At 35.8% G+C, this 22,865-nt stretch overlaps 6 protein-coding genes across 6 annotated transcripts; 3 read left to right on the top strand and 3 right to left on the bottom strand.

Annotated features, from left to right (window-relative positions):
• LOC104728980 (transcription factor DIVARICATA) lies at window positions 4,028-6,064 on the top strand. The gene is made up of 4 exons (XM_019232123.1): window positions 4,028-4,156; window positions 4,556-4,643; window positions 4,794-4,920; window positions 5,432-6,064. The coding sequence occupies exons 1-4, from the start codon at window positions 4,028-4,030 to the stop codon at window positions 5,853-5,855; spliced, it is 768 nt and encodes a 255-aa protein (XP_019087668.1). The 3' UTR covers window positions 5,856-6,064.
• Window positions 7,223-8,085, bottom strand: LOC104728979 (agamous-like MADS-box protein AGL82). Its single transcript, XM_010447885.1, has 2 exons — window positions 8,077-8,085; window positions 7,223-7,978 (listed from the first exon to the last, which is right to left on the bottom strand). Exons 1-2 carry the CDS (start codon window positions 8,083-8,085, stop codon window positions 7,424-7,426), a joined length of 564 nt encoding a protein of 187 aa, XP_010446187.1. The 3' UTR covers window positions 7,223-7,423.
• LOC104726466 (agamous-like MADS-box protein AGL82) lies at window positions 8,022-9,692 on the bottom strand. The gene is given in 3 exon segments (XM_019232411.1): window positions 8,022-8,637; window positions 8,640-8,981; window positions 9,577-9,692. Coding segments are annotated over 2 exon segments (882 nt in total). The 5' UTR covers window positions 8,970-8,981; window positions 9,577-9,692; the 3' UTR covers window positions 8,022-8,085.
• LOC104728978 lies at window positions 10,524-13,766 on the bottom strand. Its single transcript, XM_019232122.1, has 3 exons — window positions 12,680-13,766; window positions 11,018-12,594; window positions 10,524-10,886 (listed from the first exon to the last, which is right to left on the bottom strand). The coding sequence occupies exons 1-3, from the start codon at window positions 13,764-13,766 to the stop codon at window positions 10,524-10,526; spliced, it is 3,027 nt and encodes a 1,008-aa protein (XP_019087667.1).
• On the top strand, window positions 14,608-18,650 carry LOC104726465 (ATP-dependent zinc metalloprotease FTSH 9, chloroplastic). The gene is made up of 13 exons (XM_010445335.2): window positions 14,608-15,550; window positions 15,631-15,696; window positions 15,780-15,914; window positions 16,037-16,102; window positions 16,201-16,386; window positions 16,482-16,568; window positions 16,655-16,768; window positions 16,856-16,980; window positions 17,071-17,179; window positions 17,256-17,381; window positions 17,457-17,777; window positions 17,865-17,988; window positions 18,203-18,650. Exons 1-13 carry the CDS (start codon window positions 14,696-14,698, stop codon window positions 18,328-18,330), a joined length of 2,442 nt encoding a protein of 813 aa, XP_010443637.1. The 5' UTR covers window positions 14,608-14,695; the 3' UTR covers window positions 18,331-18,650.
• Window positions 20,553-22,845, top strand: LOC104726463 (cytochrome P450 86A1). The gene is made up of 2 exons (XM_010445334.2): window positions 20,553-21,770; window positions 22,261-22,845. The coding sequence occupies exons 1-2, from the start codon at window positions 20,631-20,633 to the stop codon at window positions 22,660-22,662; spliced, it is 1,542 nt and encodes a 513-aa protein (XP_010443636.1). The 5' UTR covers window positions 20,553-20,630; the 3' UTR covers window positions 22,663-22,845.

Here is a 22,865-nt window from a genome sequence, read left to right as displayed (position 1 = left end):
ATTGAACTATGGTAGAGAGTTGATGATTTTGAGAGTGTGAGATAAGAGGGCGTCATACGTATTGAAAACGTAAAATATATATATGTAAACCATTTAATTGGATCCTTACACATTTGTTTGTTCATATGTATAAACAAATACTTACTTGTACACAGTACATGTACATATTATTCAGCTATACTGGAATCACAATTTCCGTTAAATTTTACCATAATAGTTTATATATCATGAGAAAAAGAAAACAGATTAAAATTGTCAGGGAATTGATTCCAAAAGATTTTGGCTGTTTCATCCATTACGCAAGACGTTTTGTCCCTTGGTGCACCAAAACCTCAGTTTGATTTTAATTTCTGTTTAAACAGATTTCTGACTTATTCCCTGTCTGAAATAAAATAATATCAATGTTAGAGCATCTAAATGATTTTAAGAGTATTTAATTTTCGAATACTTCTATTAATGGGAAAATATTGTTTGGAGAATATTAGTTGTACCAAAAATGGCAAAAGCTACTATTCAATTATTGGCATGCCTCTCCAACATTTAGACCTTCCCCTGCATATACCTCCTTGAAAGTCCAAAGGGGCACTAAGAATTCCAAAATAAAAAAAATAATAATAATTGTTTAATACTGTAAGGATGTCAACATCCTGTGTTCAATAGAAACTTGATTAAATCATTATTTATAGGCCACAATAAACATGCATAAATTACAAATTCTGACCAATGATCACTTTTTTTTTTGGCGATCCTGAAATCACACCTCATACATAGAAATTATTTAACAATTTTTTCTTTTTTTTGGGGTGAAAGAAGAAAATTTTTTGCAGTTTTTCATATTTGAAACATGTGCGAAAGATTTTAGATTTTAGATATATTTTTTAGTTTTTTACCCACCTTTAAATGAAATGACAATATGACATAAATGATTTAAAAGTGCTAGGTCATTCAATTTTTTGTTCAATTGACTAATTCCAAAGAATTGTACTTTCTAAATTATAGTATTTAGTAGAGTCAAATGTATTGAACAAAAAAAATCAAAAGGTAACGTATTTGAAAAACTTCTAATTAAGTACATTAAAAAAAATCATAATTGAAAAGCCCGTAACTATCACTGGAGATGTACACTGTGACATATATATGATTGGGGGACAAAAGTTTTTCTCTAATAGTATATGATCAAGGATAATTTTGAACATTTTGAACTGGATTAAGGTGATATAATCTATTCTCGAAGTACGGTATGGTACCATTACCAGCCACGTAACACAAGCTTACCGGCTTAATAAACAAAAATCTCATTTGACTGCAATGTAATTATTTAGTGCTCTTCCTAAAACTCTGTAATTAGGACGTATATAATATATAATCTATGCAGTGATCCGTGAAATGAGGAATGTTATGTTGTACTAATAAACTCGGTAATGGATTTCTTTGACATGTCCCAAGATTCTTCATAAAATATATATATATATATATATATATATATATATTTAAAAACAAAATCACTGTGGTATATTTTGAATTTTTGAGTAAAGACAACTCATGCGACGGTCAACTCGTACAGATAAGTAAGTTCGATCTATAACTTCTTCGTACATTCATTTATAGGTTTGGGAAAATTATATATTTTGGATTCAATCTTAACGTTTTTAATATCTTTCAGAACGATGGTTGGTATGATTATCGTAGCTAGGCTCCATACGGTGATTTTGGTGCGTTTGTTGTAATTTCTATAGTTTTTAATCTCGTTCTTGATTTGATTACCAACCAGTACGTATCAACAACCTCCATAGAATCTCCGGCTCCAAAACATGCTACGAAGTACGAAACGTTACCAAACCAAACCAATTGGGAGCCATCGAAGATCTCACGTGTCGACTCCTCCTCATTAACAGATCTAACGTACAGAAGTCAGACACGTGAACGAATCATAATGGAGAAGACAGATTCCTCGAGATCTTGAAAAAACAAACAAGAGAAAATAAAAAAAGTGGAGAAACGGACCAATGATAATGCAAAACGAGCATCTCACGTGGACCCCTTTTGTACAACTTGGCCATGTAAGTTACCGCTGATCTCGACCGTTCATTTGGCGGCTCCTTTTTTCCCGATCTGACACATAAAATCCCCAAATTGCAAAATAATTAAAATTATATGAACTGTACGTAATCAGTGAAAGAAATTTTTTATAAAAGTAAACAGCAGAATCAGTATCCCTTATATTTTAATAAAAATGTTGAAAATTTTGTTATTATTTCTTTTTCTGAGAGGCATCGTACATTCCCAGAAAATGTCAACTTCGTCTATTTAAACAAATAATATAAATTTTGTTTTATCGCAATTGTATATCAAAATATTTTCAGAGTGTTCTTCACCATCATTATTATTTTGTAATCATAGGGGTCACGGAATTTTGTCCTTCAATTCTTTTTATAGAAATATATGGAGTATATTTTTCATGTCTTCTGATCTTCTCGCATGACCAAACCAAATCAATTACACAATACACGGTAGTATTGACTCCCTTTAATTTATTACACAAAAACTTCAAATTATTGTCAATTTGATTAGTTCGAACCCTAAAATACTAGTACCTGTTACACTATTTATACTAGTATCGTGAACATGTAAACAGACTCCATAAATTATAATCAACTAATTACTTTTCCATTGAAAAAACCTTCAATATATATTTCAGGGTCAATTTAGTAGCTACAGCATAACTTAAAATCAAAATAATTTTTAAAAGCAGAGTTTGTATAGTGTGGTTAAGATTTAAAAAAAAAGGAAAAATAAATATATTTGTTTTAAAATAATAGTATATATAATTAAACAATTTATAGAAATTAAACTGGACCACATTTGGTAAATTAGAGACGGTTGTGAGTAATTTTTCAAGCGGTGTATAATCATTCCATCTTTGTTTTTGAAAAATCATAATTTTTAACGACCTATTCTCATTTCAAGTATCTATATTTGAAGATGTAATAAAAGTATAAAACAACTAAACTAATCAAACTTTCATCCAATTTACCCCAAAATATAACGTAAGTGGAAACAATTACTGTTAAATGTGTATGAAAGTACTATCAAGCAGGAATATAACTATGTAAGGTGTCGAAAAAAAAAAGTAGAAAGGAGTAAAAAATGAGAATCAAACCTTATTTTCTGTAAAAAAAGAAAAGAAAAAAAAAAACAGTATCACCTAAAATTTAGCTTCTCAAGAACAGAACTATAAGTATAAGAGAAGAAATCATCACCATCGCCTCTTTTTCTCTGCCTATTTCTCTCTTCTTTTTTTTCTTTTAACTCGAGAAAAGTTGAGAATTTGGTCTCTGGTTTTAGTTTTCTTTCCATTTATGGGTTCATTTGCTGCTTGCACGTTATAGTTTTCCTAATTGGGTAAGCTCCAAGGTAGCTTCGTCCATATTAATTTTCTTTTTCTTTTGTTTTTTCATTTTCTGTAGCCATATGTTTATTTTCCCGAGAAATTTTATCCACAGCCCAGATCTTTTTAACTCCGAGTCTCTCTGTTACTAAAATACCACTCATGCTTTGTTAGCTCCACCAAATCTGGAAAACCAATAGATTCCTTTTATTTCTTCTGCAAAATCTCAGAGCTACCCAAATAAAATTCTTTTTTTTTTCTTTTGACTCACTATACACAGATCTCGACTAGATTTTTTACTCTAATTTTTTTTTTTTTTTTCAAAAGTTTTAAACTTTTCAAGATTCCTTGAAGTGGGTCTAAACTCTCAAGCAATGCTTCAAATAAATTCTTATGATTTCTTCTCTAAACAAAATAAAAATGAAGTATCATTTGATATTGTTTTTTGTGTTCTTCCTTTGATTCTCTTATCTCTTCCTTCCTATCAATAAACCCCCAAAAATTTATTTTTATTCTTGGGATCTTATTTGATCCCAAACTCCGTAAATCCATTGACCTTTGTCGGTATGATTTATTCTTACATATCGNAAAAAAAAAAAAAAAAAAAAAAAAAACAGAGTTAGGTTATAGTTTTCGGACATGGAGGTTCTGAGACCGACGACGTCACACGTGTCAGGTGGGAACTGGCTCATGGAAGAGACGAAGAGCAACGCCGGTGTCGCAGCTTCCGGGGAAGGTTGCACGTGGACGGCTGCGGAGAACAAGNTGGTGAAATTGGCATAAATGTCGTGAAAAGCGGTGAAACAGTTCATAAATCGTGACATCAATTAAATAAAAATATTTGGAAAAAGATCCAATATTTACATTACTATAGTGATTAAGAATGACAATTTGATAGTATAATATTCTGTAGTATATATACACTTTATTAAAAATATCTTTGATTAGATATTTGTCACAATCTGTCTTAATTGGTTCGAAGAAATGCATGCATAGTCATAGTATGATTCACGATTATGCAACACACTGTTTGGCTGTAAAATCTTGCCTAGTCACATAAATAACAAATCATACCTAGATTGAACAATTTATTTTGGTAATGACATATTTAAGTTTTCATATTGATTTGTGATGTATATTTGATTCAATATTTGTCACAATTCTCAGGCTATTTCTCATGGGTTTGAAGAAATACGGGAAAGGAGATTGGAGAAACATATCTCGGAACTTTGTGATTACGCGAACGCCAACTCAAGTCGCTAGCCACGCCCAAAAATACTTTATCCGGCAACTTTCCGGGGGCAAGGACAAAAGGCGAGCAAGCATTCACGACATAACCACCGTGAATATCGAAGACGAAGCTTCCCTGGAGAGCAATAAGAGCTCAATTGTTCTAGGAGAACAGCGTTCAAGGCTTACCGCGTNAACGGGTTCAAACCGGGTCGTTCTGTTTGTAATAAACGGTCTCAGGCTGGTAGATCGCCGGAGCTGGAGAGGAAGAAAGGTGTTCCTTGGACGGAGGAAGAACACAAGTAAGTCTCTGTTTCCTTTTCCGGTTTATCGGAGATTCAAATTTAACCGGAATTATATGTTTTATACCGGAATGGTGGAAATTAATTAACCTAATTAAGAATCGGCTCAGTGGTGAAATTGGCATAAATGTCGTGAAAAGCGGTGAAACAGTTCATAAATCGTGACATCAATTAAATAAAAATATTTGGAAAAAGATCCAATATTTACATTACTATAGTGATTAAGAATGACAATTTGATAGTATAATATTCTGTAGTATATATACACTTTATTAAAAATATCTTTGATTAGATATTTGTCACAATCTGTCTTAATTGGTTCGAAGAAATGCATGCATAGTCATAGTATGATTCACGATTATGCAACACACTGTTTGGCTGTAAAATCTTGCCTAGTCACATAAATAACAAATCATACCTAGATTGAACAATTTATTTTGGTAATGACATATTTAAGTTTTCATATTGATTTGTGATGTATATTTGATTCAATATTTGTCACAATTCTCAGGCTATTTCTCATGGGTTTGAAGAAATACGGGAAAGGAGATTGGAGAAACATATCTCGGAACTTTGTGATTACGCGAACGCCAACTCAAGTCGCTAGCCACGCCCAAAAATACTTTATCCGGCAACTTTCCGGGGGCAAGGACAAAAGGCGAGCAAGCATTCACGACATAACCACCGTGAATATCGAAGACGAAGCTTCCCTGGAGAGCAATAAGAGCTCAATTGTTCTAGGAGAACAGCGTTCAAGGCTTACCGCGTTTCCGTGGAATGAAACGGACAACAATGGAACGCATGCGGATGCTTTCAACATAACGATTGGAAACGCTATTAGTGGCGTTCACTCGTACGGCCAGGTTATGCTTGGAGGATTTAACAATGCAGCAGATTCTTGCTATAACGCGCAAAACACAATGTTTCAACTATAGCTAATGGAGATCCATCTCTAATTAAACGGTGTAAGTGAAATTCTTAATTTTTCATATGGACGAAACAATCGTAATTGGCAATTGTAAAATAAACGTCCATTGTTTTAATTTCAATATCGAAATAGTTAATGAAAGTCTCGTGACAGAGTTAAATTGTTATTCGTTTTTTTCCTTCTTTTTTGACCCAGCTACATATCGTTCATGTTTTATTAATGTTTCAAATGGTTGCAAGTTGCAAAATAACCAGTGGGTGTGTGACAAAATGAAAAATCGGTGTGGTTAAAATGTTGATTGACAAATTTAAACGATATACAAGTTTAGCCAAATTGAACCGAAGTGTGATTATCGAGTTTACCAGCCTCTATATATTATATGCGTAACATAATTCCAACTACACATCAACTTCATTTCTGGACCACCATTACAAAATGGGCTTTTGCAGCTTCACACACATGACATCCCATACACATACTGACAGAAGGTCATCGGCTCATCGTTGTAAGCTTCATGAACCGGCTTGAAGAGTTAACCTAACAAAACATCAACATATGTGCGATACTGTTACTGTACAATATAGACAAACCGTACCGAATTACCAGATTTTGGAAGTGCTTTAATAAATCCTAAACAGTGCTAAATTTGCCAATGATGGTTATGAAAATACAACACTAGTCTAATTCATATTATTATCATATATATAGTATCACACACATGATAAGAAAATTATTCTGAAAAAAAATAGAAATATGTTATACAAGTTGCAGCGAAAAGGTTCAAAAAGACACAAACTTGGCCATCTCTAACTAATATCCAATTTTTGTCGTTTACTGTTTGCATAACGTATAGATCATAATATGGCATTATTCATTGTTCGTCTCAATCAACCAAACTATGCTTTCAACAACCACTTGAAGTTACAACAACGGACAATGTATGAGAACAATGCAATTAATTACGATATTGTAGACTTTTTATTTTCCTCGACATTATGCTAGTCCATAATAGACACTAATATCTTATTGTTTTCTTTTTTTCTATACATATAACTAAAGAATTCCAGAATTCTGTCCACTAAAAATTACAAGTCATTAGGCTACATATATTGGTCATACAATTGAGCTAGAGCAAAGAGCCAAAATAAGATTTTATTTTATAGAAAAAAAATTCACAAAGAAAAATCACTCCATTGATATAATTTATAGTTTAATGATTTGTATTAGTGTTGTTGATGTGTCCCTGCCTATATTCAACCCGACATATAGAAAAATACAAAAATATATCTAAATTTGTTCTTAGATTTTGTTTATATGACAGATGGTAGATGGCCATATATATAAAAATCAAAATTTGTAAAAAAGACAGTGATAATAATAAGTGGTATAATAGTCTATTGAGTGTGTTTAAGGAAAAGTATACTACCTATTACCTAAAAACCAAAACTTTATAGAATGTAAAAATGATGATGGTATGCCAAAAACAAAGTTGACAAAACCAAGCCATCATATACAACAAAACCAGCAGAAATAGAATAATAAATAAAACCCTAAAAACTAATTAACCTCCGTCATTCAAATCGGGTTCTTCCCTGAAAGATCCCAGTCTTCAACTTGATTTCCCGATAACCTCCAAGGAATATTGAACGGGACTTGATATCCCGCAAACGGGTTCACATTATAAGCTGCAGACCTCGGTACAACCGGTTCACGATTGTAATAAGGCTGTGCTTGCCTTTGCATCAACTGAGTACCATCGTTTCCCTTTGACATCATCAAGCCTTGATTTAACCCCAAGTTGGTCCAGTTCTCCGTGAGATTCGGGTCCATTTGAATCTGATCATCATGAGGTGGGATGAACGAGTAACACATATTGTTATAATTATTAGGGAAGCCTTGAAACTGTGGCTGCTCAGAAAAATACTGTTGCATGTAATGTTGATCCATTACACTCTGCGGGATTGATGTGTCCATGGCTTGATGATGAACCCTAAACATACTAGGTTCCTGTCTCGCCACAGCTTCGTGTAACTTGCTATCCACGGCACAGAATATCGCACGTAGCTGCTCTCGAGAACACTTGTCTAGCTTCTGGTCCCAGTTACAATACTTATTCTCACTCTTAAGTACCTTTTTNTGCCAAAAACAAAGTTGACAAAACCAAGCCATCATATACAACAAAACCAACAGAAACAGAATAATAAATAAAACCCTAAAAACTAATTAACCTCCGTCATTCAAATCGGGTTCTTCCCTGAAAGATCCCAGTCTTCAACTTGATTTCCCGATAACCTCCAAGGAATATTGAACGGGACTTGATATCCCGCAAACGGGTTCACATTATAAGCTGCAGACCTCGGTACAACCGGTTCACGATTGTAATAAGGCTGTGCTTGCCTTTGCATCAACTGAGTACCATCGTTTCCCTTTGACATCATCAAGCCTTGATTTAACCCCAAGTTGGTCCAGTTCTCCGTGAGATTCGGGTCCATTTGAAGCTGATCATTATGAGGTGGGATGAACGAGTAACACATATTGTTATAATTATTAGGGAAGCCTTGAAACTGTGGCTGCTCAGAAAAATACTGTTGCATGTAATGTTGATCCATTACACTCTGCGGGATTGATGTGTCCATGGCTTGATGATGAACCCTAAACATACTAGGTTCCTGTCTCGCCACAGCTTCGTGTAACTTGCTATCCACGGCACAGAATATCGCACGTAGCTGCTCTCGAGAACACTTGTCTAGCTTCTGGTCCCAGTTACAATACTTATTCTCACTCTTAAGTACCTTTTTTTAGTCTCCATCTCCTTCGCTTTCCCTAAATCGTTAACGAAAGTTTCCACGTGGTTTTCTTTATTGCAGCTGTTCGACACTGTGTCTTTGTACTTACGTATGATGTCTCTGACTTTGGTCTCGTCCCTTGGCCATATCTCTGGCTCGGAAACCACCTCATCCGTCGCCTTAGTGGGACCATAGACGATGAGACATGTCTTGACACCGCAGAGAATTGAAAATTCCGTTGCCTTCTTGTAAAGACTAGCTTTCCTCTTCTTGTAAGTTGTTATCCTTGTCTTATCGTTCGCTATCCTTTGTAGGTTCACTTTCTCCTTAATCATCCTTTTTGTAACCTATGCAATTATTGTTAATACAAAAACATATAAACATACATCTATTTTCGTCAAAAACGACATACAAATATATTGAACTGATATGTTTTATATATGAATAATCGTTTATGTTTATAGGCGTTTAGGTTTTTCAAGCTAGTATTTTTTCTTTAAGCCAAAACAAAGATTTGAATAATCGTTTATTAGCGTTTTGTGAATATATAGCATATATACACCCTATATACATCTAGCTAGTGCATAAAAACTCAACTTTTGATCAAACGTAACTAGGCTTTTATGTTTTTCTCTAATTAAGCAACTTTAACCCAACACGATCACAAACCATACGATAGTACAACTTTTTTTTTTTTTGAAATCGACTAACAAATAAATCAGAAACGCAAAGCCAAGAGTAGGAATTCGAGAAGTAGGAGCTAATATAATTTTCGACACACCCCAAAACAAAATCGATCTAGCAAAAAGAAACCGTAAGAAAAATCCCAAAACAGAACGAATAAAACAATGGAACATGAAAAACCTTAGAACCAAAAGTAGAACTGATGAACAAATGTACAAACTGTTTATGCATCAAAAGAAAAAGAAAAAGTATACTTACTTGAATATCGAAGCAAAGTTTTAATGAGACTTTTTTTTATGCGCAAACCATTTATTGGAGCTTCTGTCGGAATATGGGTGAAATCGAGTTAATATATGCGGGATTATAGATATTGAGTTTTGATTTAGTTTGTGTTTAAGGAAAGAATTCAAAGATCACGAGATATATTCTTTATATGAATATGAGGGTTTAGGAAAGAAGAATAAAACTGGAATATTTAGTTTGTCAAAATGGAAAATATACTAATTTGAAGATGCTACGCAAGATAGAGAAAAAGTTAAACACAGATACATTTAATCTTTTTTTCCTTTTCAGTTTAGACGGTATAATATTTTTGTTTTAAATGTTCATATCATCATCTTTGCCGGCAGCTATTCACCTCATCCTACTTCGAAGCCGACAGCTCTTAGAACCGATGTGGACTGTACGATGCAAAATCGTCTTCGACGAAGGACAATTCTTCTACGTCTTTCCTTAATTTCATTTTGCTTGTCTCATTCATCTGTTGTGAACCCAATTTTTTTTTTCATTTTGTAATGTGTTTTGTTAATAATAATCTTAACATTAAACCAAAAGTAAAATGGAAAAAAACGTACATCTCTAAATATTTCAAAAAAATCTCTTTACAAATTTTAATTAAACAAAAAAGTACATTAAATAAATGTTACAACAATTTGTTTGACTTGTTATAAATCAATCAATTTTTAAAAAAAGAACCTGTAACAAATTTTCATTGAGAATGATGTATCTACCGTTTAGTTCATTGTGGTGAATTATACCTTATGTGCAACTTTACTTATTTTCTTCGTCGTGATCCACTGTGTATTATCAATCTGTTATTCTTCTGCAGAAATATTAATAAGCATTTGGTTATCAATATAAAGAACATGAAATAATTTCTAATTAATCTATGCTTTATTTATAGAATCTCTATTTTTGAATTAGGACTAACCTAAGACTATGTTATCGTCTTTTGCTGTTTGGATCTCTGCATTTTGCATTTCCCCATTCACTTTCTTGTATGCTTCACCATCGATTTCTGGAGCGTTTATATTAATATTATGATACAATGATTCTAAATGAAGATCTATCTTCTTTTCCATACCTTCAATTTGTTGATAGAGTTTTTGATTATCTTCATTATTGCTTTCACTAGCAGCTAAGTCATTGGCTACTGCACCGAGTTCCTCTTTATGAATATCTTGAGAGACGATGTTTGCAGGAACAATAACATCTTCTTGCTCTAGTTGTTGGGTGAACTTCAATGTTTTTGGTGATATCCCTTGGGAAGAAATAGAATATGTACCACACTATTCAATGGATAATGAAGACACAATTACTAAAACAGAGAAGGGGCTAATACAATTTATTGTCTTATTATATGGTTGTAGATAATTATGTAATATCACATAATCAAAGATGATTATAATAGAAGGTGAACCTGTTGATGTGAATCTTGAGAGTTTTGAGTGCCACCTGAAACTTCTAATTTTTTTAATAAGTCAGATTTTTCTCCTTCCGTCGAGATCTCATGATTAGTTGACTCAACTAGTGGTGAATTATTACTATCTTGGTCCTGCATAAGTATCACAGTAGCATTTTCTGAGTTTTCATAGTCTTCAACCAACGGTGTATGAGGATGGCTTGAAGATGCTTCCAAGATATTATGAGTTTTCTCTTTCTCTATTGGTGTTACTTTCTCATCAATACCTTTGACTAGTTTTTGATCATTTTCTCCCATTGCCTCATTTTCTAGTAACTCTGTAAGAACATGCCCAAGAGAACTCTTCAAATCACTTTGACATGCCTCATTTTCTTGTTGTTTTGTTATTTCCTTCACAAAATTGTTTAAGTTTGGTTCTTCTTCTTCTACCTCTCTTTCAAATGATTCTATATAGGTTGTGTCCAAAGAAGCATCCAAGGGGCTCTTAGTTACTTCATGTTCTCCTTGAATGCTGTGATTCAATATTTGATCTTTCTGCTGATGATCAATGATATCTAATTCATTAACCTTAGGCGATAGAGAAAGATCATCATTTTCTACTTGTTGCATATCAACCACTTCTTCATCAATCAAATTCTTCATGGATGAATCAAGAGTAATCAGAGGTCTCTGATCACTTAGTTCTTCAGTCAAATTATTCATATTTTCTGAGTTTTCCCCATCTATTGAGTCTAACATGATTTCAGGTTCTTCTGTTATAGAAGACAATGACGCACTTGTATGGAACAACATGCTTTCAAGTTTCGTAGATCTTGTAGGCTTGGACACATCACCAGAACTAGAAGGTTTATGCTCAAGAATGTCTTCAGTGTGGCTTCTTCTATCTAAAAAGGACATATCATCACCTGTTTTTAGGTTTTCATCTATCACACAATTTTGATCTAGCTTGGTCTCAAGTTTAATCCATGCAGATTCCTTATTCTCCTCTTTCAAATCTATTCCACTTCTTGATTCATATTGGTGAGAGATCCTCTTACGCGATTCTTCATCGCAGACAATTTCTCTATCAATATCTGTATCATAAATGTAAGATTCCCCGCCATTAGACCAATCATCAAGCCAATCAACTGTTGTAGGAGGTGAACCTATCTCTGAGACCTCAACTTGCATATCTGAGGCAACTGAAAATGTGCGACTATGCGAATTTCCGCATTTGCGAGTGTAAAACATATTGTGATCTTCTAGTCTTGGCGCTACTAAACCTCTTGGCAATGTTGCTGGAATACTATTTCTTGTTTGGTTCACAAGATAACCGGGATAATTATCCATGGATTGGCATATAGCTTCCCTAAGCTCTGCTTTGTTTAAACGGTTGAGTTCTGACTCACTTTCTTCTGAACAACTTGAATCATCATCATCTTCTTCTTTGTTTGAATCTGTCTCATTATTCACCTCTATTTCTCCTTCTCCGGTTTTTCCACTCTCAACGCTTTTATCATCTTTTTCTATTGTAGCTTCTTTTCCATTACAAGGGAGCACATGTTCAGTATGATCCATATACTCATTGTCCAAATCTGTAGATAACAAAAAATCATCATAAATTCACATAGTATATTCAAGCAAGGATTTTAATAGTCAGAATAATCTTTGACATATAACCTAAAAATTTCCTAGTAGTTGAAATGTCTGAAGAATAAACTGGGCTGTTCATACACTGAGCATGTTCTGGAGAAAAATGAGCAAAGCGACAGAAGCTCTCATGACGACAAAAGAACATATCTTTGTGGTTATTAAACAATGAAAACTCTTGATCAAAACTATCTCCAGTAAGATTAGGTCTTTCCTCTTGAGGATCATAAGGAATATCAAAAGGGTTTCTCCCTTGTAACATCACAGAAGGCGCAAAGCCTGGAATCTGTAATCCTCTATCAGTAGTAGCATCAGAAAAATTATTTCGATGTCTTTCAAGTGAGTTCCTCAAAACCGTAATTTGAAGGTGGTTGTTGTTCTGTCTAGGGCTAGTTGTTTCTTCAGCTTGAAGCTTACTTCTTTGATCTAAAGCTAGTCTAAAGAGCCGCCTCGCTCTTCTTCTAGCGATTAAAGACTCTAGTCTCTTATTTCTCTCAATCTCTAAAATCCCATGTTCGTTAACATTACTTATCTCTTCTTTACCATTTGATGGTTCTTCATATTTGATTTCACAGCTGCAAACCATTGGTTCTTCAACATTAAGATCACAAGATTCTTCTTCCTCTCCACGAATAACCTTCTTCTCATTGTCTTCTTTTACTAGATTGGTTTCTATAGCTTTAGGAGACTCTTCAAATTGAGGGGTACGACCAAAAAGGTCATTGTAAAGAGAAGTCAAGATAACTTTGTCTTTCTCTTCCTCGTTTGTTTGTGAATCCCATTCTTCAACTTTCATTCTAGCATTTCGTCTAACACTTCGTTGTTGTTTTAAATGACATCTCTTTTCTCCTTTACAACTTTTTGGCTCTGAAGACGAATACAAACTTGAAAATCTCAATCCTAGCCTTTCGCGGGCATACACTAGAGCACATGCAAGAACCGGTGACGAGTAAATCAAGAAGAACAAGAGAGAAGGGAGGAAAATGTATAACACGAGTAAAAACATTGAAACCCCTGACAGAATCGGGTGGTTCCTCATGAATTTGATGCTCATACTCATTGAATATCCAAGAATTTTCCATAATATCGTGATGGTTTCTTTCGCGTCAATGCCCATTTTCAAATAATCAAAAGATGAAAGTGATATGAAAAAAAAAAATCCAGAAATTTAGCAAAGAATTTGGCATCAAACCGAATAAAAATTGATAAATGGAGTTTCTTATTTTAGATAGTATCGTCTGGAGATCCTCTGTTTCAGGATATTTAAATGTGCTAAATTTTGGTAGTTTACATTCTTGTTTATTTGATAGAAGAGGTCGTCAAAACGACAAACCAGATAATGAGTTTTTTTTGTTTAACACAAACCTAATTTTCTGGTAATTAAGTTAATTACAAAATTTAGAAAAAATGTATGAATGATTTTATACTGTTATAAATCTAATTTAATGTGAACGGTCAAGACTCTAGAGTACTCCCTACAAGCCAAGCTAGCACCAAAAAAAATTATGTTACATTTTTGTATTTTAGACGAAAAATGAAAGATTACAATGTTGAAAACGTAAACTTTTATGTGTGTTTTTGTGACAAAATATATTAAGAAATTTTAAATTAATTATATCCATGAAAATTAGAAATGATTATCTTTTGGCCCATTCTGAGAGCCCTAGAAGCCAAAAAAATCAGATTAGTGGCCCATATCCACCGTTTAAAACCTGTGGTCAGGAAAAAAACCTGAATATCTCATCAACCACTATCTTTTCTCCACGTCACGTAAAACACCGTTGCTTACTATACTTCTCACAACACTGGATTTTAACCTTCAGATAATCTTTCTTACAAACCGAACTCCGGCGTTATCAACGGTTGAGATATCTCTCTTACTTAGATCCAACGGTTGAAATTCGAAGTCGTTGTTCCCAGTAAACCTCGCGTTTCTCTGTAGTGAACCAAAAAAAAAAGAAAGAAGATTAGATTATTAAAACAACTGTGTTTCATTGTCTTCCTTTTGATTTCCTCAATTTCTAGGGTTCCAAAAAGATAATAGTAATGTCTACAATCGAATTGCTAACTTCAGGAATCCAAGATAGGTTTCGATTCTCAACTTGTTGTAGTACCAGTAGTTTACTGTATCTGCATGCTTCGAGCTTTTTCCGAGATCGGTCTTTAGGGTTTCGTCAGAATCCGTACCGATTTGTTTCCAATTCAATTCAGCTTCTTCCTCAATCAGTTTCAGGGTCGAGAAACCATGAAAGGTTCAATCTTTGGCAAGGGTTTCGGAGGAAGAAGAGCAGTAGTAGGACGATTGTGAATTGTCAAGAAGGTGATCAGAAAGCTAGCTCGAATGAGAGGAGAAGTGGGGAGGGAGAAGGGAAGAGGAATTCGAATTCGTCGAAGCAGAAAGGAGGAGGGAAGCAAGGTAAGAATGGGATGTGGTGGTCTAAAGGGAAGAAATGGCAGTGGGAACCGATCATTCAAGCACAGGAGATTGGGGTTTTGTTGTTACAATTGGGTATTGTTATGTTTGTGGTGAGATTGCTCAGGCCTGGGATCCCGTTACCTGGTTCGGAGCCTCGGACACAGACGACGTTTATGAGTGTGCCGTATAGTGATTTCTTGAGTAAGGTTAATAACAATGAGGTTCAGAAAGTGGAGGTGGATGGTGTTCATGTTTTGTTTAAGTTGAAAGATGATGGGAACTTGCAAGAGAGTGAAACTGGTGGTGGTAGTAAGATGTCTGAGTCGTCTGAGGCTGTGCTTAGAAGTGTGACTCCGACTAAAAGGGTTGTGTACTCCACCACTAGGCCGAGGGATATCAAGACACCGTATGAGAAAATGCTTGAGAATAATGTTGAATTCGGGTCGCCGGATAAGCGCTCTGGTGGCTTTTTCAACTCTGGATTGGTAAGAACATGGCATTGTAATTGTTTGTTGGCAACTTTTCAAAAAGCTTAAATTCTCTTTTCTTGTTTTTGTTGTTTCAGATAGTTCTGTTTTACATCGCAGTGCTGGCAGGGCTTCTCCACCGGTTCCCTGTTAGCTTTTCCCAGGTTTGCACATTCCTGATACTGTAATGTGGTTGTTTAAGTTAAGGCCATGTTCACTTCCCTTAAAAGCTATGAGGTATACACAGAGTACAACGGGACAGCTGAGGACACGCAAGTCTGGTGGTCCTGTTGGGGGAAAAGTTTCGACTGAAGGTGAAACAATCACTTTTGCAGATGTTGCTGGTGTTGATGAAGCAAAGGAAGAGCTAGAAGAGATTGTGGTAGGTTTATCTGTCCCTAAAGATGTTGCACTTTGCTGAAATGATTGTCAAATCTTTCTGTTACAGCTATTTTTTTTTTATAACCTTGTTAATTTCTCTTACAATTGGCTTAACTGTTGTAGGAATTTCTCAAGAATCCTGATAGGTATACCCGTTTAGGTGCTCGTCCCCCTCGTGGTGTCTTATTGGTGAGTTAAATAATGCAGTTTGACCATTTCCTAGGTAGAGTTTATATATGCACAATGTTTGGTTATTATCTTGATGGCTTTATTTCCGTATTTGGTAGGTCGGTCTTCCTGGAACAGGGAAAACCCTTCTTGCAAAAGCTGTTGCTGGGGAATCTGATGTCCCCTTCATAAGTTGCTCTGCAAGTGAGTTTGTAGAGTTGTATGTTGGCATGGGTGCTTCACGCGTAAGGGATCTTTTTGCACGAGCCAAGAAGGAAGCTCCGTCAATTATATTTATAGATGAGGTGTGTGAATAGGTGATCAGTGTTAAATTACTTCCTCTACTTTGTAACTGTGTAAATCTCAAAGAAAAACTTATCTGTTTTCTTTTACTTTTCAGATAGATGCTGTCGCAAAAAGTCGTGATGGTAAATTCAGAATGGTCAGCAATGATGAAAGGGAGCAAACGTTGAATCAGTTGCTCACTGTAAGTTTATAATCAAGTGGTTTTCCTGCCAAAGTTGCTTTATGATCTTTGCATTATCCATTTATGTGTCGGGAACTTTTTTACAGGAGATGGATGGTTTTGACAGTAGCTCTGCAGTAATTGTTCTTGGAGCTACCAATCGAGCTGATGTCTTAGACTCCGCCCTACGTCGGCCTGGGAGATTTGATCGTGTTGTTACTGTTAGTAGAATATTTTGCTTTACTTACTTATAATGATCATGCAGTGTAATATACTTTATCAACGCTTTCTGACACTTTTTTTTTCAGGTGGAAGCACCTGACAAAGTTGGAAGAGAATCCATTTTGAAAGTGCATGTTTCAAAGAAAGAGCTTCCTTTGGGGGATGATGTCAACCTAGCTAGTATTGCTTCAATGACAACCGGTTTCACTGGGTAAAAGTTTGTATTTTTATTCTTGACCTGACAGTTTCTTGCCTACTTTTTTACTCTATATCTAGTCAACTTTTATGTTTGGTTTTATAGGGCAGACCTTGCAAACCTGGTTAATGAGGCTGCTTTGCTAGCCGGAAGGAAGAGCAAGATGACGGTTGAAAAAATTGACTTCATTCAGGCTGTTGAGCGATCTATAGCGGTATTGTCCTATTCTTTCTGAGTCTATTGAACAGCGCATCAGAATAAGTTTCTTTACGTTGCAATCTTTCTTTCAGGGCATAGAGAAGAAAACCGCAAGGTTAAAAGGTAGTGAGAAAGCTGTGGTTGCAAGGCATGAAGCTGGACATGCTGTTGTTGGTACAGCTGTTGCAAGTCTTCTTCCTGGACAGTCTCGTGTTGAGGTAAAGCAATGAGAACCGCCTAATACGAATGTTTACATGTTTTAATAATGCTCTGCTAACCCGTGGTGTTGTTAGAAATTGAGCATATTACCAAGATCAGGAGGGGCATTGGGCTTTACATACATTCCTCCAACGCATGAAGACAGATATTTGCTTTTCATTGATGAGTTACATGGCCGCTTGGTAACACTTCTTGGAGGTCGTGCTGCTGAAGAGGTTGTTTACTCAGGGCGTATATCAACAGGTGCACTCGATGATATCAGGAGAGCAACCGACATGGCCTACAAGGCAGTAGCTGAATATGGTCTCAACCAGAAAATTGGACCCGTCTCTGTATCTACACTTTCTTCTGGTGGCATTGATGACTCTGGGGGTTCACCATGGGGAAGAGATCAGGTAACTTTATCCTTCATTAAGCTCCTAGTTCTAGTTAATCTTGTTCATAATGGAAAACAAAATTAACATGTCAGGCTTAATTCACAGGGGCATCTAGTTGATCTTGTTCAAAGAGAGGTGACAAATTTGTTGCAATCTGCGCTGGAAGTTGCGTTGACTGTTGTTCGTGCTAATCCAGATGTATTAGAAGGTCTTGGTGCTCAACTGGAAGGTAACACATGACACCACTGGATACTAATACTGTCTTTACTGAACATGGAACCAGTTTTGCAAAAAAACAAGAGCTTTTGTATCCTCATGTGAGACCAAGTAAAATAGGAGTTGGCATGATATTGTCACTGGAATCACTTGTTGATGGCCTTTAATCGTAATCTAGCTCTTCAACTAGTTGACTCTGTTTTGAAAACATGTGTACATGGTTTCAGATGAAGAGAAAGTAGAAGGTGAGGAGCTGCAGAAATGGTTAAATAGAGTCGTTCCCTCAGAGGAACTTTCTATGTTCATCAAAGGAAAACAAGCTGCTCTGCTTCCAGCAAAAACTAGCTCCAGTTAACATCTACAAAGCCTCTTGTATCTCTATCTCTCAGGTCAGGCCTGTGTAAGCATCTGATGATGACTCTGCCACACTTAAAAAGAATTAAAAAAGCTAGAAAGAATCTATCTACCTCTCTGGCGAGTCCTGGCCATCGATGACTTCGTATGTATAGAAAAGAAAAAGCTTTTTTTTTTTACTTGGTATGAAACAGAGCATGTGTTGTAATATTTGCTACCTTTTTTCTGCAAAGTTATTGGCAATTGTATTATTATTGTTGTTCCACTTGTATATATAGAGACCATTTATGTTAATATACAACTTCATATGGGAAAGACGAATCCATCGTGTCCAAAATTACTCAACCATGAATTTATGTATAAGATATAACATTTTGAAGCCTTTGTAAATATATATCATTATCAACTTAGAATTGGCAGCAGAGTACATAGATTACACAAAGTTTATCTCATTTCTTGGCAAAGAGGCCACCGAAGCCGTCGTTCTTCTTCTGTGTCACCGCCACCGAGTTCTTGCCGCCGGAAACGGTTTTTCGGCCAGAAACGGTGGTACCTTGTTTCTCTTCTACCTTCTGGATGAGAGGATCGGTCTCGTAAAACTGATCTTGCTTAGTTAAACTGCCGAGAACGAAGTCGATGATACTCTTCTCTTCTTTCGTGCTGGTGGTGGTTCCTTTGCCCCGCGTGGCGTATACTCTCACGGTGGCCGGAGCAAAGGACATTAGAATCAAAGAAGCCATTAATTCTTGTTGTCTTGTGCTCTGCGTGTCTTCTCTTCAGCCGTTGGATCGGTTTGACATGCGCTCTCCACAAGTGTCTTATCCTTTTTTTCCATTTTTTTCTATCACATGTGTATGTACTATGTATGCGTTGATTATGCTGATGAGATGATGTTGATTACGATTAGCATGGAGAAGAATAGATTGGTGGTATAATGATGAATGTGAAGGTGCCACGTGCCGTTTCAAGTTTCAACGAAGCAGGGCTTTGTTAAGAGGTGATGGATTTGTGTTGGTCTTACTCGTTGACCTTTGTTGTACGACGTAATTACTTAGTTTTTATTTACCATCGTAAAATATACTATTATTTAGATTTTGCAAGTTTCGAAAGAACGAAACTGGTTTACCTTTAGGATTGGGTGATCTGAAATTTTGACTAAAATATTTCATGGAAAAAAACCAAGTTATTGGTTAGTTTGTTTGCATTATAAGTTTTACAAAAATAAAAATTATTAGTTAGGAGGTGTCATTTCAAGTGCCTTTGTACAACATTGTGGACCCTAAAATATCCATTGAATTTAAGACCAAAACTCAGACTATGTTACTAACAATATGTATAACGCGACAAATAAAGATAATGAAAATTTGAATCCTATATATAGACCATATAGTACTATAACGCTCAGATTCAGCCACATATGATCTTTACCAATTTTGATTTTTTTNTTTTTTTTTTTTTTTTTTTTTTTTTTTTTTTTTGCCATTGCGTTTCTTATTTAACATTGATTTTTTACTTTTATTTTATTTCCTTAACATTGATTATCACAAGTGCATAAGTACTCTAAACAAAAAAATGATATAATAATAATAAGAAGTGCGTAAGTGTTCGGCTCGAAGGAAACCCTGTTTCTTAGAATGGGCTAACTGCCATTGACCAAATCTTAATAGGTGGTTATTCTCGAAGAAAAGATCTCGTTGCTAGGATCATTTCATATTGATATTAGTAATCACCAGTTTCTACAGTATTTATCTTTAACTAAATTCCTACTATTGTTTAAAAGAATATACTTATTTCATTTTTGGTTATACATTGCTGAAATTCTGATCTAGAAGGTTTAGTTTGTCAATGCCATTAGAACCATTTTTATTTAACAGTAAGCCCATATCTAGTTAATGTTCACGAAATATTTTCGTTTGGTCTCAAGTTTTTTTTTTTAAATGTATAATGTGAAAATATTAATATTACAAGTTCGTATTAATTAATAGGAAAAAAAAATCATAACATATAATCGATGTTTTAAATGGGAAAAAAAAGTAGCCCTAACGAGAAAATTTATTTGCTTTCTTGTTCTATTATCCCAAATTATACACACAATAGTCTCATCTTATCGACCCAAATTTAATTTTCCCAACCACTTACTCCTAACTGTAACAAAATAAAACATTTCTTACTATGGCATTAAAACAATATATCTATGATTTCTAGATTATATATATACGCACATCCCTCTCCTTCACCATATGTGTCTCTCATCAATCTCTCCATACAACAAAGACAATATAAGCCGCATAAACCGGGAAAATGGAAGCTCTAAACTCTATCTTAACCGGCTACGCCGTGGCAGCGCTATCAGTCTACGCTCTTTGGTTCTACTTCCTGTCCCGGAGACTAACCGGTCCCAAAGTCTTACCGTTCGTAGGAAGCTTACCGTATCTAATCTCAAACCGGAGCCGAATCCACGATTGGATCGCTGATAATCTCCGAGCAACGGGTGGTACGTATCAAACATGCACCATGGTGATACCTTTCGTAGCCAAGACGCAAGGGTTTTACACCGTGACGTGTCACCCCAAAAACGTCGAGCATATCCTTAAGACACGGTTCGATAACTACCCTAAAGGTCCGATGTGGCGAGCAGCTTTCCACGACCTGTTAGGACAAGGGATCTTCAACAGCGACGGTGACACGTGGCTCATGCAACGTAAGACAGCAGCGCTTGAGTTCACTACTAGAACTCTTAGACAAGCCATGGCTCGGTGGGTTAACGGGACTATCAAGAACCGGTTATGGCTTATATTAGACAGGGCGGTCAAAAACAACAAACCGGTTGATCTTCAAGATTTGTTTCTGAGGTTGACTTTTGACAACATTTGTGGTCTGACTTTTGGGAAAGACCCGGAGACGCTCTCCTTGGATCTACCGGAGAATCCGTTCTCGGTCGCCTTTGACACCGCGACCGAGGCTACTTTAAAGAGGCTTCTCTACACCGGTTTCTTGTGGAGGATTCAGAAAGCGATGGGGATTGGATCGGAGGATAAGCTAAAGAAGAGTCTTGAAGTCGTTGAGACCTACATGAACGATGCAATTGATGCTAGGAAAAACTCTCCATCTGATGATCTTTTGTCGCGTTTCTTGAAGAAACGTGACGTCAACGGTAACGTTCTTCCGACTGATGTTCTTCAGCGTATCGCGCTCAACTTTGTTCTCGCCGGTCGTGACACATCTTCTGTGGCCTTGAGCTGGTTCTTCTGGCTCGTCATGAATAACCGGGAGGTGGAAAAGAAGATCGTTGATGAGTTATCGACGGTTTTGAAGGAGACACGTGGCGATGATCAAGAGAAGTGGACGGAGGAGCCGTTAGAGTTCGACGAGGCCGATAGGCTCGTTTACCTTAAGGCTGCTTTGGCTGAAACGCTGCGTTTATACCCTTCTGTGCCTCAGGTGAATATCTCTAATCGATCATTTAAATTTTTATTATTTCGTCTTTGGAAACAACATACGTAACGCTTATGGCCAGGAGAGATTTGCATAAAAGACCTAAACTTAAAATAAACATAATTACTTTTTAGGAAAATTTTGTATAAATATTGATTTATGCCTATATATATATATATATATATATATGACCTTATAAAGAAGTTTCTGATTTATGACTAGCTTGGATTTGACTAGTTACTTCCGTAATTTGTCCTTTTAAGCTGAGTATTACAGATTTCTTATTATTAGTCCCTCAGCTCTAGCTAGAATCAAATGACTGTTACAATCATTATTAACTTTTACTTAATTTGAGATATTTTTTACCAAAAAGAAAATGACAAAATTAACGCAAAATTACTCATCATTTATTTTGTAAGGTTTCTTGTCACTCCTCATAATTCATACTGTAATAATGAGTTATGTATAACGTATTAGTAACGTTTCAAATAAGCAGGATTTCAAGTACGTCATAGACGACGACGTTTTGCCGGACGGGACTTTCGTGCCAAGAGGCTCGACGGTGACCTACTCGATTTACTCGATAGGACGGATGAAAACGATTTGGGGCGAAGACTGTCTCGAGTTCCGTCCGGAACGGTGGCTCACAGCCGACGGTGAGCGGTTCGAGACTCCCAAAGATGGTTACAAGTTCGTAGCGTTCAACGCCGGACCAAGGACTTGCTTAGGGAAGGATTTAGCTTACCTTCAGATGAAGTCGGTGGCTTCAGCCGTTCTCCTCCGTTACCGGGTGTTTCCGGTCCCCTGTCACCGCGTCGAGCAAAAGATGTCGCTAACGCTTTTCATGAAAAACGGGTTACGTGTTTACTTGCAACCTCGTGGTGAGGTGGTTGCATGATTAAAATACTAATTAAGGGTATTATGGTAAATATGTTTATCATTTGAAGTTTATTAAACCTACTTTTCCTATGTTTTCTCCACCTACAAAAATACGTATTATGATATATATGCACTTTTTGTGCCTTTGTTTGTTAAGTTTGTTCAACTCTTTTTGAATAAAAAGGTTACTGGTTTAACTTGAGTACAAATATAATAGAATTA

This window comes from Camelina sativa, chromosome 11 (assembly GCF_000633955.1).
Source record: "Camelina sativa cultivar DH55 chromosome 11, Cs, whole genome shotgun sequence".
Classification (NCBI taxonomy): domain Eukaryota; kingdom Viridiplantae; phylum Streptophyta; class Magnoliopsida; order Brassicales; family Brassicaceae; genus Camelina; species Camelina sativa.
Note: the sequence above shows the minus strand (reverse complement) of the source record. Positions and strands in the feature narration are given on the sequence as shown.